Source organism: Pan paniscus, chromosome 17 (assembly GCF_029289425.2).
Source record: "Pan paniscus chromosome 17, NHGRI_mPanPan1-v2.0_pri, whole genome shotgun sequence".
NCBI lineage: Eukaryota > Metazoa > Chordata > Mammalia > Primates > Hominidae > Pan > Pan paniscus.
The window spans coordinates 25,006,745-25,019,127 of record NC_073266.2 but is presented as its reverse complement, the minus strand read 5'-3'; the positions used below and the strand labels follow the sequence as shown (position 1 = coordinate 25,019,127).

At 39.9% G+C, this 12,383-nt stretch overlaps 1 protein-coding gene across 2 annotated transcripts in view; it reads left to right on the top strand.

Annotated features, from left to right (window-relative positions):
• Window positions 1–12,383, top strand: part of CEP192 (centrosomal protein 192) — a 133,700-nt gene that overhangs the window by 39,549 nt on the left and 81,768 nt on the right. For both annotated transcript variants that reach the window (XM_063597167.1, XM_063597166.1), the window contains 4 exons: window positions 6,057–6,121; window positions 7,203–7,412; window positions 9,662–9,788; window positions 11,030–11,160. In XM_063597167.1, the coding sequence (XP_063453237.1) occupies window positions 6,057–6,121; window positions 7,203–7,412; window positions 9,662–9,788; window positions 11,030–11,160 (533 nt within the window). The remainder of the gene's footprint in view (window positions 1–6,056; window positions 6,122–7,202; window positions 7,413–9,661; window positions 9,789–11,029; window positions 11,161–12,383) is intronic.

Here is a 12,383-nt window from a genome sequence, read left to right as displayed (position 1 = left end):
GCTGGAAGGGACTTTAGGTTTTGCTTGTCCCTTTAAAATTTCTGACCTGAGCAAAGGAAATGTCCTGATAAATCAGCAGTTACAAAAACCAGTCCATGAAAGGTAGAAAGTGTGGTAGAAATGATGGAAGAAAAGTAACCAAAAATATAATGAAATCTCAAGGGATAAAAGCGTGAAAAGAAACAGTTAGGTTGTTGATTAGCATCATCCCCAACAGTGAATATAGAAACTGGTTTAGGTCTACACAATGCCAGGTCACGAGATTTTGAGCTGGAGACTGTGAAGATGCTATGCTGCAACCCTCAGGGCTGAGCTCTTCTGTAACTGGAAGGAGCCACGCTGCTCAGGGGCCTGTCAAGCCTGGCCTTATTGTTAATAGGCTTGCGCCAGAGGAAGAAGTTATCCCATCTACTGCTTGTGCTAAGCTTCTTTAAGAAAGTCTCGTAATGTGGAATTACAGCAATAAATTAGGTAGTATGCCAGTCCTTAAGAAACTGTTTATCAGCCCAGAATGATGAGACAAGAATGCAGTACACAGTCATCGGCATCATGAGAAACTCAAACCAAAAGCACTGATATTTAGAGAAGAAACAAATGTTGCACGAGTAGGTAGCAAAAGAATTTCACATAGGAAGCCACTTTTGAGGTAGAGTTTTCACAGGTAATCCTTTGGGGGCATGAGAAATTTCAAATGGAGAGAAAGCCCAGTTGGAAAGGAATGAGATGGTGAAGTGTGGGCATGTTTGAGAAGGTGCATGGTCCAGTGTGGCCAGCCTTTATGGCAGGATAAAGGGAGAGTGGCCGGAGGCTAGGAGGTGGAGCTGGAGAGGTCATTAGGGCCAGGGAGTGGATTGAGTTTTGACCACCATGCCCAAGATTGAGGCTTGTCTGGAAAGCGTCAGGACTCGTTGCTTGTGGAACTTGCTTGGTGAGTCTTCTCCTGGTAGTTAGGGTTGTTTGGGATGGTTCTTAGGATGTTGTAGAAATCTAGATGTCCCAGTGAAAATGAAGAGAGTAGCTAGTGAAAGACGTAGAAGTAAAATGGTTAGGATTTGATGGCTGGATTTCAGGGGATAGTAGAGAGGCAGGAAGAGAGGAGGGTCTGCGGTCTGAGTTACTTGGGGCAATAGCGATACCATTACCTGAGGCGGGGAGTCAGAAGAAAGTGTAGATTCTGGGTGATTGTGGTTTGAGGCAGAAGTAGTCATTAGTGGAAATAGGGGTCAGAAGTGTGAAGCTGAGTTGCGGTTAGGACTTGCTCAATGATATCTTGATCTAAAAATGATGATGCAGACCGAATGGTGGATATTTATCACTTAAAAGATCATGGAATTCTCATGTGTTGCTGGTGGGAGTGTAAATTGGTACAGCCATTTTGGAAACCTGTTTGGCAGTGTCTTGTAAGGGTGAACTTTATGAACTTCATACTTAATGACCTAATAATTCTACACCTGAGTACATATGCAGCAGAATAGGGCGTATGTATTCACCAAAAGACATACTAAAATGTTTATAGCAGCACTAGTTGTATCAGCCCCAAATTCTCAAATTCCCATTAGCAGTGGAAGTTTCCAAGTCACTGCAGAATCACCCTCCCCTCCCTCAGCCATAGAATGGATTATGTTTATTCATACCCTGGAATATTAGGTTGCAATGAGAATGAGTGATGTGAAGTTACATGCAACAACATGGATGAATCTCAGGAACATGTGGAATGACGTAAAGCTGACTAAGAACACACACTCTATAGTTCTATTTGTATACAGCTGGGCAGTGCACTCCTGCAGAGCCAGCCACAGGGCAGTGGCTACATGTGGATGGGCAGGTAGCATGGGAAGCAGGCTCGGGTGGTTTGGGTACTGGCAGTATTATGCTTCTTAATCTGTGCTGTTGGCTATGCAGATGTGTTCAGATTGTGAAAATTCCTTGAGCTGTACACTTCACCTCTCTATCGTAAAAAGTTTTTAAAAATTAGCAAACTGAGAATAAAAGATTTGCAATTCATATTACAGGTTTAAAGCCCATTCCCCTAATATATAAACAGTTCCAATAAACAATAAGAAAAAGACCAACTACCCCAAAATTGGAAACAATTTATAGAAAAAGAAATAAAAACGATCGTTAAATGTACAACAAAAAATGTTCATTTTTAATCATGGAAAGAAATGCAGTGTAAATCCACCCAGTCATAGTATTTTTCAGTTATTTCCTTGGTAGTGATCCAAAAGTTTGGTGATAAAACTGTCTTAGCAAAGATGTGAGGGACACAGGTATGCTAGTCCATTCTTGGCACAGCATCTACCTATAATGACATTGCAGCCTCTAGCAAAGTTACGCATGTACTATCCTGTAACCGAACAGTTCTGCTTCTGGGAATGTATTCTTCAGATACACTTGCATAAATGATACATGGTGTATGTGCAGGCTCATTACTTGCAGCATTGTCTGTGATAACAACATTAGAAGCAATGTAGATGGACAAAATAGGGTATAAATTAAGGTGTATCCATACAAGGAGGTACCCTGTGGCTATACAGAATGGTAAAGGAGCTCTTTAGTTACTCAAATGGAATGATCACTGGAATAAATTAAAGATAAAGTCCACCTCAAAGCACATAAAGTATTCTAACATTTGTGTAGAAAGGTAGGAGAGGGGAGGATGTACATACAGATATTTGTAAATACATACAATGGAAAGATAAAACAAGATACTGACTACAGGAATGTCTAGTTACTTGAACTCAGAAATCAAAAATTCAGATAGACATTTCAGAAATATTTTAGCTATTGGTTGCTTCTGGGGGTGTGGGAAACTAGGGTCAGGGATGGGGAGATAGTTTTCAGTATATACCCTTGTAAGTCTTTGGTTAACTTTGAAAAGCTCTTTATTGTGGTGTCATAAATACACCCTTTAAATTTGAATTATTAGATGTATTACTATTAAAAAATAAAAAATGATAATGGAAAGATTGAATGAAACCATCCTTGTGCTTAGGGAATGAATACTAGTCTGGTTGGAAAGGATGACTAGCATGGGTGGGGAGGAAAGGGAAACGGGGAGATGGAAAGCTATTAAAAAGGTTGGTGGACAGAAAACCTCATGGCTGCTGGGAAGGATGGACTAGATCCAGGGAAATAGGGGTGGAGGTAGCATTAATGAAATGGGAGCCTTTTTACTGAAAAGGAGAAAGGAGCTTTAAAAATGTAATAAAAGGAGATATTCAGAAAAGGAAGGTTGGAAAAAAGGGTGTAATCTTGTAACGTCCAAGTCATTTTAAATGAAAATTTGCCTACTTATAAACTTTATTCAGAACAGTTCCTTAAGAGAGCCTGCCTCGGCCGGGCGCAGTGGCTTACGCCTGTAATCCCAGCACTTTGGGAGGCCAAGGTGGGTGGATCACCAGGTCAGGAGATCGAGACCATCCTGGCTAACATGGTGAAACCCTGTCTCTACTAAAAAAAAAAAAAAAATACAAAAAATTAGCTGGGTGTGGTGGTGGGCACCTGTAGTCCCAGCTACTCAGGAGGGGGCTGAGGCAGGAGAATGGCGTGAACCCAGAAGGCAGAGCTTGCAGTGAGCTGAGATTGCGCCACTGCCCTCCAGACTAGGCGACAGAGCGAAACTCTGTCTCAAAAAAAAAAAAAAAAAAAAAAAAGCCTTCCTCCTCTTCTTCCCCATGCCTGCCTTCCTCCTTGCCGATAGCTCAGCTCCATCTATTCAAGGTGCTGCATTGCTGCCGCTTATGACCTGAGAGTTTGACAGTGGGGGAAACACAAATGGGCTGCTTCCACGTTTGGCCTCAGAAGCATTCAGTACAAGAGGATTGTTGTTTTAGGTATGCCAAAGAATTGGCATAGATTCTCATAAAAAGTGAAGTTCTGCTTTCTTATTGGCTGTGATTGATTTCTGATGAGTAGACAAGATAACAGTGTTAATATAGATGTTTCTTTGAAGAATCCCTTATAGTTCAGAGAAAAAGCATTTAGGAATATAATAAATCCTATTTTGAGCTGTTCAGTCAATTATTTAAAAACCAGGTGATATTTAACTCCTCAAAGTAAATTAAGTTTCTTTTGGGTTACCTTCTGTATTAGTTTGTTTTTATGCTGCTGATAAAGACATACCCGAAACTGGGAACAAAAAGAGGTTTACTTGGACTTACAGTTCCACGTGGCTAGGGAAGCCTCAGAATCATGGTGGGAGGCAAAAGGCACTTCTTACATGGCGGCAGCAAGAGAAAAAATGAGGAAGAAGCAAAAGTGGAAACCTCTGATAAACCCATCAGATCTCGTGAGACTTATTCACTATCATGAGAATAGCATGGGAAAGACCGGCCTCCATGTTTCAGTTATCTCCCCCTGGGTCCCTCCCACAACATTTGAGAATTCTGGGAGATAACAATTCAAGTTGAGATTTGGGTGGAGACACAGCCAAACCATATTACCCTCTTTTGGGCCGAGTTTCCTACTTCCCTTCTCTTGGCTGTCAGATTTGGTTGGTTGCTCCTTTCATCTTTTAGGGCAGTGGTTTTTAACTTAGCTTGAGTCATAGATTCCACAATGAATCTTCATAGAAATATATGGAATGTATGATTTTGCATGTAATTTTGAGGGCTTCATGGTTCTCCTGATGCTCATTCCTAGGTTCTATGCTGTAGGTTAAGAATGTGTTTTTCCTTAGGCTGGGCATTTTGGCTTATGCCTGTAATCCTAGCCGTTTGGGAAGCCAAGGTGAGTGAATTGCTTGAGCCCAGGAGTTTGAGACCAGGATGGGCAACATGGCAAAACCCCATCTCTACCAAAAAATACAAAAATTAGCTGAGGGTGGTGGCACACGCTTGTAGGCCCAGCTGTTGGGGAAGCTGAGGCAGGAGAATCGCTTGAGCCCAGGAGGTAGAGGTTGCAGTGAGCCAAGATTGTGCCACTGCACCCCAGCCTGTGCAACAGAGCCAGACCTTGTCTCAAAAAAAAAAAAAAGTGTTTTGTTTTTTTTTTTGTAATAAGAAATGGTCACTTAACAAGGTAAAGAACTAGCACCGTTCTGACAGGTAGGAAGCCTCAGTGGTCTTTGGTGCTCTGCTTTTCCTGAACAGAAATATCCTGTGTCTGCTTTTCTTTTGTCTTAGGTTGTGAATGTGGGACACAGTCTAGGGTCGCAAAGGAGCAGTGTGGATCTGATTGGTCCCTCATGGACACATGATAGTGGGGAGCCTCCGTCATGTTTGGGCCATGAGTGGACTGTTCCCTCTGGGTCACCATTCACTTTTCTCCTTTCTGCTCCAACCCTGTAGTGCCAGGCAGAGGCCTAGAGTGCTACAGCCAGGCAGTCTAGCATCTGGCTGGCATACATTTCACCAACACATTTAAAGTTCTTGGCGATTCTGATGCCTCAAGCAGGGTCTTGGGCCTCCTAGTTTGCCACAAATCCACCACTCCCAGTTGTGTTTCTGGCCCTGGCCCTCTTTGCCCATTTGCCCCATCCCTCTGAGGCATTTTAGTGATGGCCTTTGGCCTGAGGTTGAGTGTGCTTAGGCTGGTGTTCCTTTCCCAGGGAGAGCTGAGGTGCTCGGCAGCAGCCTTGAGGGCAGACATTAGGGGACTCGCAGTCTTTGTCCAGACTGGGGTTTCCTGGGATGGGGGGCAAGCGGTCCTGGGGCACGCTTGTAGCCATCTTCATGACAAGCTTATAGAGGGCTTATCAGTCTGATGACTCCTGATGAAATTCCACCAGCATTCATGGATGAGTGCTTCAATGCAAGAGTGCCAAACTCTCCAAAGCAAACATTAATTTTAGAGAGAAAAAGCTTTCATTGTAAAGCCCCTGAGTAAATTGGGGTAAGTTAGTGACAAAATAACTACAGCAAGGTGTTCTTTAGCAAAAGTTTGACAACCACAGACTTAAGCATTTAATACAGATGCATGAGTCATGAGTGCAAGCTTTTACATACTTGTTACAACTTTATTTCCTTAGTATTTCATTTTCCTAACTTGTATCTGTGTGCTAGTGTTTGTTTAGGCATTAGTGTAATGTATTTATATAAACATTCTTTTTTAAGCTGAAGCATTTGATTTGATTGCACAAGATGAAGAAGAATTTAATAAAGAGCATCAATTTATACAGGTTTGTAATTATTTGTTTTATCCAAAATTTAAAATTTTTCCTGTATTAATGTAAGTGTAGGCACAGTGTTCATTTCTTTCTGAATATATGGTTAGTATAGAATTATTTCATATTTTTCTTATGGCTAGACAACTTCTGCTTTTTCCCTCATACTCTAAATAAAATACTCTAAATTATTAATTGAAGATCATTGACATACTGAAATATATCTTTAATTCACTTAGAATTGCTTTAATGGCATTAATGGATATTTCCATAGTTTATTTTTATTTTTTGAGACAGGACTTGCTGTGTCACCCAGGCTGGAGTGCAGTGGTGATCATAATTCACTGCAGCCTCAAGCTTTTGGGCTCAAGTGATCCTCCTGCCTCAGCCTCCTGTGTAGCTGGGATTGCAGGCATGTGCTACCATGCCTAGCTATTTTTTTATTTTTTATTTTTTGTAGTGATGGAGGCTTGTTACGTTGCCTAGACTTGTCTCGAACTCCTGGGTTCAAGCAATCCTTCCATCTTGGCCTCCCAAAGTGCTGGGATTACAGGTGTGAGCCAGTATACTGGGCTGTATTTCTATAGTTTTAAAATATGTTTTAAAGTGAGGTAATCCTGTTTGTTTTTTTATGAAGATTCTTATTTATGACAATCTTATTTCAATCTTATTTTGAAGATTCAAAATTTATGATAGTGTTTGATGAAGCAACAGATGAAGATAACGTTCTTCTTATTATTTTTCAGATGGGGTCTCGCCATGTTGCTCAGGCTGGTCTTGAACTCCTGGGCTCACACGAGTCTCCCATCTTGGCCTCCCAGGTAGCTGGGATTACAGGAAGGCACTGTCATGAGCAACTCATGATCGTGTGTATTATAACTCAAGTGTTCAAAAATACTCATTTTCCTTTTCTGGACTTCATTAGCTGTGGTAGCTGATGATGCTTCAGTTTGTCCAATTTTTTTTTTTTTTTGTCTAGTTTTTTCAAAATTACTTTTTAAATTTTCTTGGTAAGACTTTTTTAGTTTTTGTATATTAGAACAACAGAAAAGTGACTTGCTGGGGGAAAGAAACGAAACAACTACTTTCTCCCTAGGAAGAAAACATAGATGCTCATAATACTTCGGTTGCACTGGGCGATACGTCCTGGGGAGCTACAATTAATTACAGTCTGTTGAGGAAATCACGTAGCACATCAGATTTGGATAAAGATGATGCCAGTTATTTACGTCTGTCTTTAGGAGAGTTCTTTGCTCAAAGATCTGAAGCTCTTGGTTGCCTTGGTGGTGGTAACAATGTGAAAAGAGTAAGTATGGAATCTGTTGGAAGTGCTCACAGTCACCAGATTTTAGATTTTGAGTATTATGATGGCACAGTGACTTTAAAATGGAGATAGAATAGGATGGGACAGAAGAGTGGTAAAAAACTTAGGTTTCATCATCAGTCAGACCTTTACTGCAGTTCTAGCTCTGTCTTTTAGCTAATTCTGGGACATTGAGCAATTTAACTCCTCTGTGCCTTAATTTCCCGTTTCTTAACAGCACAGTTTTATAGGGCTTTGTAAGATTTAAATGTGACGGTTCATGTAAAGCATTTAGCACTAAACCAACATGTAGTAAGTATTTAATAGTTGTTCATTGCTGTTGTTATTGTTGGTTGGTGTGAAGAATTCTAAAATTGCTTTTTAAAAACTATTGTCTAAAGAGATGTTTTGAAATATAGAAGTGTTTTGATTTAATTAAATGTAATGCATGTACAATTAAAAAGACAAGTTATTCAGACAGTGATAAGTCCTGTAAAGCATGAGTGAGAAGGAGCTACTTCAGCTATGCTGGTCAGGCTGACATTTGGTGGAAGACATTGAGTTGGCATCTCAGTGATGAAAAGGAGGCAGCAGGGCCAGTGCAGTGGCTCACACCTGTAATCCCAGCACTTTGGGAGGCTGAGGTGGGCGGATCACTTGAGGTCAGGAGTTCGAGACCAACCGGCCAACATGGTGAAGCCCTGTCTCTACCAAAACTATAAAAAATTAGCCGGATGTGGTGGTGCGTGGCTGTAATCCCAGCTACTTGGGAGGCTGAAGTAGGAGAATTGCTCAAACCCAGGAGGTGGAGAGTTGCAGTGAGCCGAGATCACGCCACTGCACTCCAGCCTGGGCAACAGAGCGAGACTCCATCTCAAAAAAAAAAAAAAAAAAGTGATTTTTTTCTTGTGAGAAGAAATAAGACTTTTCCCTCCATTAGTGACCTGGCCCTTGTCTGTGTGCAGGCCTGGAGGTAGGAACCAGGGTGGCATATTGGAGGAATGGAAAGCAGGCAGGCAGAGCTGCTCTGAGGAGCAGGGTAGGCAGGTATGAAGGGAGAATGGCAGATGATTCCAGGGGCCAAATCATGAGGGCTCCTGGTAGGAGGGGGGTTTTATCTCAGATGAACTGGGAGGAAGTGCTTAGAGGCACAGGGCAACTTTGTTGTGGTGCCAGCCCATCTCCAGGTGCAGCAGCCTGCCGCCATATGTCAGGTGCCCAGGTAGTGAAAGTCAGCAAAAGACAGAAGAGGGAAAGAAGCAGGCAAACACTTAGGAAATGGGAGAGATGTGATGAAGGCTGGGGACAAGGATGACCTAGTAGAAGCAGAGAAAAGGGCAAGAATTCAAGATTTATTCTATAGAGTCAAAGAATTTGTTGATAAATTCCACAGAGGGTATTAGGGTTATTGGAGGGATTGTTTAGCAAAACTGGATTTCATTAAGAGTATGATTTTGAAATAACAGATGTAGTGTTAGAAGTCACAGCTGATTCATAGAAGTTGAAGAGTAACTGAATTCCTTATTAATGGAATTATAGTAAGGAAAGATAAGGTGGGCAAAGCACTGGATCATGAAAAAAATGGATCTATTATTTGGAATTTTTGTTGTGGTATAAGTGATGACGTTTTATTTGCATTCAAGTTACTGAATCAAGGGAAGAAATTAAGATATTAATCACAATTAATAAATTAATCACTTGGGAAAGTGAAGACCAATAAAAAATTGAGTGTATTTAATGAGTTCACATTTTAGTTCTGTCATGTGACTGCTGTATAAGAAAGACAAGTGGAAACTGCCTACCCTTTAGCAAGCTCCTTGAATGCAGACCTTCCAGAAACTTTCATGCAAGTTGGTAGAAGCGTCCCTAATCTTAATACACATTTTTCAAGGATGTGTTTATTCTACAAAATAAAGTACCTTTATATTGTAATTTCCAGGAAGCAGGAGTTTTTATCTGCTGCAGGTGTGAGCCACTGCGCTTGGCCTCATTTCTGTTGTTTTAATTTGAATTTCTTAGTAAGGGCAATTTATTTGACAATGTGAGTTCTAATGGTTAAAAGGTAGCTAGTATTAAGGAAATGAAAGGTTCTACCTGGACCTTTGAAGGTCATCTCTAGTAATTTGAGGTTAAGTGGGAAGAACAGTTTTTTGATGTCATTTAGCTGTTTTACCACTATTAGATAAAACAGTCTAGAATTTCTCAAAGCAGTTGAAAATCAAAGAAATAATTTACTTTTAATTATTTTGTAGCCATCATTTGGCTATTTTATTAGATCACCAGAGAAGAGAGAACCTATTGCCTTAATAAGAAAATCTGATGTATCAAGAGGTAATTTGGAAAAAGAAATGGCTCATCTTAACCATGATCTATATTCAGGTAATGGATTCAATGAAGGGGCTTTTAGGAATCTTTTTTTTCTTAAATGTGTAACTTAGGGGTTAAATGTGTGACCGTGTTCTTTACGAGTGAAAATGTATATAACACTTTGTAGTTTCTCAGTGTTGGTTATAGATTTGATTCATATGTAACCCCATATATCCTTTTCAATCTAAAGTGGAAACAAGTCAGCCAAAATCTACCTAAATTTGTAAAAACCACAGTAAATGAAATAATTTCAGATGGGCTAGTTAATGTTGGCTAATGAATTATTGAGTTAATTAATCGTAGATATAATTTATTATTTAGGATGACTTTTAAAGAGATGTTTTGAGATTTAGACTATGATAATCTATGATAATTTTTATGATAAATATAATATTTTAATCAAATATTCTTGGTCAGCTTGGAATTATCAAGCAGCTACTTTTTGTTAGTACAATGTCTTGTGCTACATATCATATAAAGTTGTATAAGATATGCTCCATTCCTTAAAGAGCCTGTATTCTAGTAGGGGAGTTGGGACAAAGGGTCCATGTATACAGAGTCAGCTCATTTTCCATTTCTCTAAAGATGCACCCACTTATTTCTTTCTTTTCTTCTCTTTTTTTTTTGAGACAGTCTCTTTTTTTTTTTTGAGACAGAGTCTCTCTCTGTCACACAGTGGCGTGATCTCGGCTCACTGCGATCTCCACCTCCTGGGTCAAGCGATTCTCCCACCTCAGCCTCCCGAGTAGCTGGAATCACGGGCTCACGCCACCATGCTCAGCTAATTTTTTGTATTTTTGGTAGAGATAAGGTTTCCCCATGTTGGCCAGGCTGGTCTCAAACTCCTGACCTCAAGTGATCCGCCCACCTCAGACTCCCAAAGTGCTGGGATCACAGGCATGAGCCACCGCACCTGACCAAGAAGTACTCAGTTTTAAATTCAACTTATTGTATGTTTGTGAAATGTTTCAAGCTGAAAAATATTAAATGAGTTTATGTGTGTATTTGCAAGGGAGAGATTAAAATCCACAATCCTTCTTCAAAGTTTGGACTCTGCAGCATTGAGCCAAATTAACTATGTTGTTCTCGTCCAAGTGACTATACGTTTAAACCGTTATAGTGAAGGCAACTGACATTTGGGGTACAAAGACATCTTCCTTGGTAAATTAGTCATTTTGCCTGGTCCTTATTCCACAGACTGTGTTTGTCAAATAGTGTATACTTATAAGTTGAATATTATATATTTCCTGCAGGAGATTTAAATGAACAGTCCCAGGCACAGCTAAGTGAAGGATCAATTACACTTCAGGTTGAAGCAGTAGAGAGTACTTCACAAGTGGATGAAAATGATGTGACGTTAACGGCTGATAAAGGCAAAACAGAGGTAGCTTAAGCCTTTCGTAAGGAAATCTAAGATTATCTTGTTGTAGTTCTTATCTAGGATCAAGACGAGATCACCTGTGAAAAATTTATGCCGTTTAACATCTTTTCTTTCCTGGCTTCAGATTTCTTGCAAGTGTCCTTTGAATTTTTCTTTTTAAGTTTTTGTGGCGATATAATATACACACAGATGAGTTTATAAAACAGATTTGTAGTCAATGAATGAATTATCACAAGTCATACACTTGTGTATACCTCAGATCAAGAAAGAGAACATTGCCAACAGCTCAGAAACAAGTTTTTTTGCTGCCTCCAGTTACCTGACCTTTAACCCTGTATTAATTTTATCTGATTCTAAACTTCACTTAAAAGAAACCATGTGGCATGTATTCCTTTTCTTTGGCTTTTTTCACCTCACCTTACATTTGTTAGATGAGTATAATAGAAACTTATTTTTATTACTGTATGGTATTCTGTTATATGAATATTCTGTTGCTTTTATATCCATTTGTATTGTTGATGAAATTTGGGATATTTCCACTGCTGGACAATTATAAAACAATGCTCCATGAACAGCCTAGTACCTGGGAAGTGTGCACACGTTCATATGAGGTGTGTATGTCGTAGGGTTTGCATACTTTCATTTCAGTGGTTTTGACAGTTTTCCAGAGTGGTTGTACCATGTAGATTTGTTCAAGAGTGTGTGCTTCCTGTCACCACATGTCCTTGCCAGCACCTGGCATTACTCGTTATTCTGGTGGGTGTACAGTGGGGTCTTCTTGTCTTCATGTACATTTCCCTGATTACTAATAAAGCTGGTTCTTGCTCATGTTTGCTGGTCATTAGGAGGCTTATTTTGTGAAGTGCTGTCCAAGTCTGTTGCTCATTTTTCCAATGGACAGTTCGTTTTATTTGATTTGTAGGTGTTGTTTACATTGGATAGGAGCCTTTTGTCAGTTATGAGTGTTCCATATGTCTTCTCCCAGTCTGTGGCTTGCCTTTTCACTTTTTTAATGGTATTTTTATTTGTTGATTAGGCCATGCTTTCATTATTTCTCTAATGTGCTAACTTTGTCATAAATCAAATACCATGACATCGTGGGTATATTTCTAGTCTCTCTTGTGCTTCTTCGGTCTGTTTATCTATCTTGTGTCAAGATGACACTTGAATATTGTAACTTTACTATAATAAGTCTTGATATCTGGAAGAGTAAATCCTCTTGTATT